Consider the following 1,673-nt stretch of genomic DNA (forward strand, 5'->3'; position numbering starts at 1 on the left):
CACACACACACACATATTTTAATGATATGGTATCTGTCCTTTGAGTCTAAATGGTCAAGAGAAATAAAGGTGAGGAGAAAGAAAATATTTTCCCTGAATGAAAATAATAGAGAAATAATAATAAAGTGTAACTGAATTTTGGAAGTATAATCATGCTGAGGAGACAAGATGGCAGTAGTATTTAATAGGTTTCAGACCCATCACTGAGAATGTTATTCTATTTCAACATGTTCTTCCTCTGCTAAAATATTAAGAAACTAAGGATATTTCTGTAATTTTTTCATTTAAATTCTCATTATAGTTCCTGTAGAACTTCTGAGGGAGATGGTATAGGTTATCTAAGATATATACATATATATAACATTCTAATATCCAGCTGAAATAAAAAGAAAGTGGCAAAAAAAAAGACAATGAAGTCATAAAGCAGAAAATGAAAGTGGTAAGTGTCAAAAGCCTACACAAGGGGGAAAACCTTAAAAACCAAAAAATGATGAAAGAAAACTTCTCCTATAGAATAATTAAATTTCAAGATTTTGAAGAAACAGGAGCCTACAAATGACCTTCAAAGAATCTCAGCCTGTCTCTCAGGAAAGGAGGAACATAAGAGTTTGTTTTTATCATGAATGCATTTAGCTTGCTACAAATTGGCCTCATACTGTTGTGCACCACCACCATCTCCAGTCTTCAGTGTAATCACCTTCCTTTACAGCAAAGACAAGTGATCAAGAACAGCCTGCAACTTTTGGATAAAATGGGCAGAAAGTTTCCTCAACAATGTCTAAGAGAGAAAATGTCCTTCAGATTTCCTGAGCAGGTTCTAAAGCCTGGACAGAAAGAGTCTGTCAAAGTGGCCATTGAAGAGATCTTCCAACACATCTTCTGTATCTTTAGCAAAAATCTGACTCTAGCTGCTTGGGATGGGACAGCTGTCAAACAATTCCAAAATGGACTTTATCAGCAAATCGAGCAATTGGAGGCATGCATAATCAAGAAGCAGACCCACTTCCTTCAGAGAAAAGAAGTCAACAGGCTGAAACTGAAAAAGTACTTCCAAAAAATAGATTGTTTTCTTAAAGACAAACAACACAACCTGTGCTCCTGGGAGATCAGCCGTGCAGAAATGAGGAGATGTCTTCAATTGATTGAGCAAGTCATAAGGAAGCTTAACAACTAAGGTACAAAGATTTTGACCTGACATAACTTAGCTTTAAAAATATTTGTACTTATTATTTGTTCTATGATCTATCTTATGGCAGTGCTTTTGATTAATTTTTATTGTATTAATTTATGTTGCTTAAATTTATTTTTGCAAATGTAATGCATTATTCAATGTAAGTAAATTTTTCTCTTGGTAAGCAAGGTGTCTACAATAGCTATAAATTACTCTATATGACTTATCAGTGAGGGTTATTCCATAGGGAGAGATTGTAGTCTTATGACAAATAGTATCATCCTATGGTGTTTTCTTTGAGAAAATGTGCTGCCACTTTCCATCTCTATTTCACCTACAGATAAAGACTCATATTTGTGAATGGACTGCACATCTCTCACCTCACAGGAATTGCTAGATTTGTACTAACTGAATCTGCATAAAAAATAAAGTAGTATATTGTTTATTTAACTGGTCCTGGCTTAGATTGAGACCATTCATATTCTTCCAAAGTTTGTATGCT

General features: G+C 34.2%; 1 protein-coding gene across 1 annotated transcript; it reads left to right on the forward strand.

Annotated features, from left to right (window-relative positions):
• The first annotated feature begins 619 nt into the window (after nt 1-619).
• On the forward strand, nt 620-1,174 carry LOC104533588 (interferon epsilon-like). Its single transcript, XM_010178947.1, has one exon. It carries the CDS (start codon nt 620-622, stop codon nt 1,172-1,174), a length of 555 nt encoding a protein of 184 aa, XP_010177249.1.
• Nucleotides 1,175-1,673: the final 499 nt, after the last annotated feature.

This window comes from Mesitornis unicolor, unplaced genomic scaffold (assembly GCF_000695765.1).
Source record: "Mesitornis unicolor isolate BGI_N332 unplaced genomic scaffold, ASM69576v1 scaffold2912, whole genome shotgun sequence".
Lineage (NCBI taxonomy): Eukaryota > Metazoa > Chordata > Aves > Mesitornithiformes > Mesitornithidae > Mesitornis > Mesitornis unicolor.

Coding starts and splice junctions, on each gene's coding strand:
- LOC104533588 (XM_010178947.1), top strand. CDS start 620: ATGAATGCATTTAGCTTGCTACAAATTGGCCTCATACTGTTGTGCACC.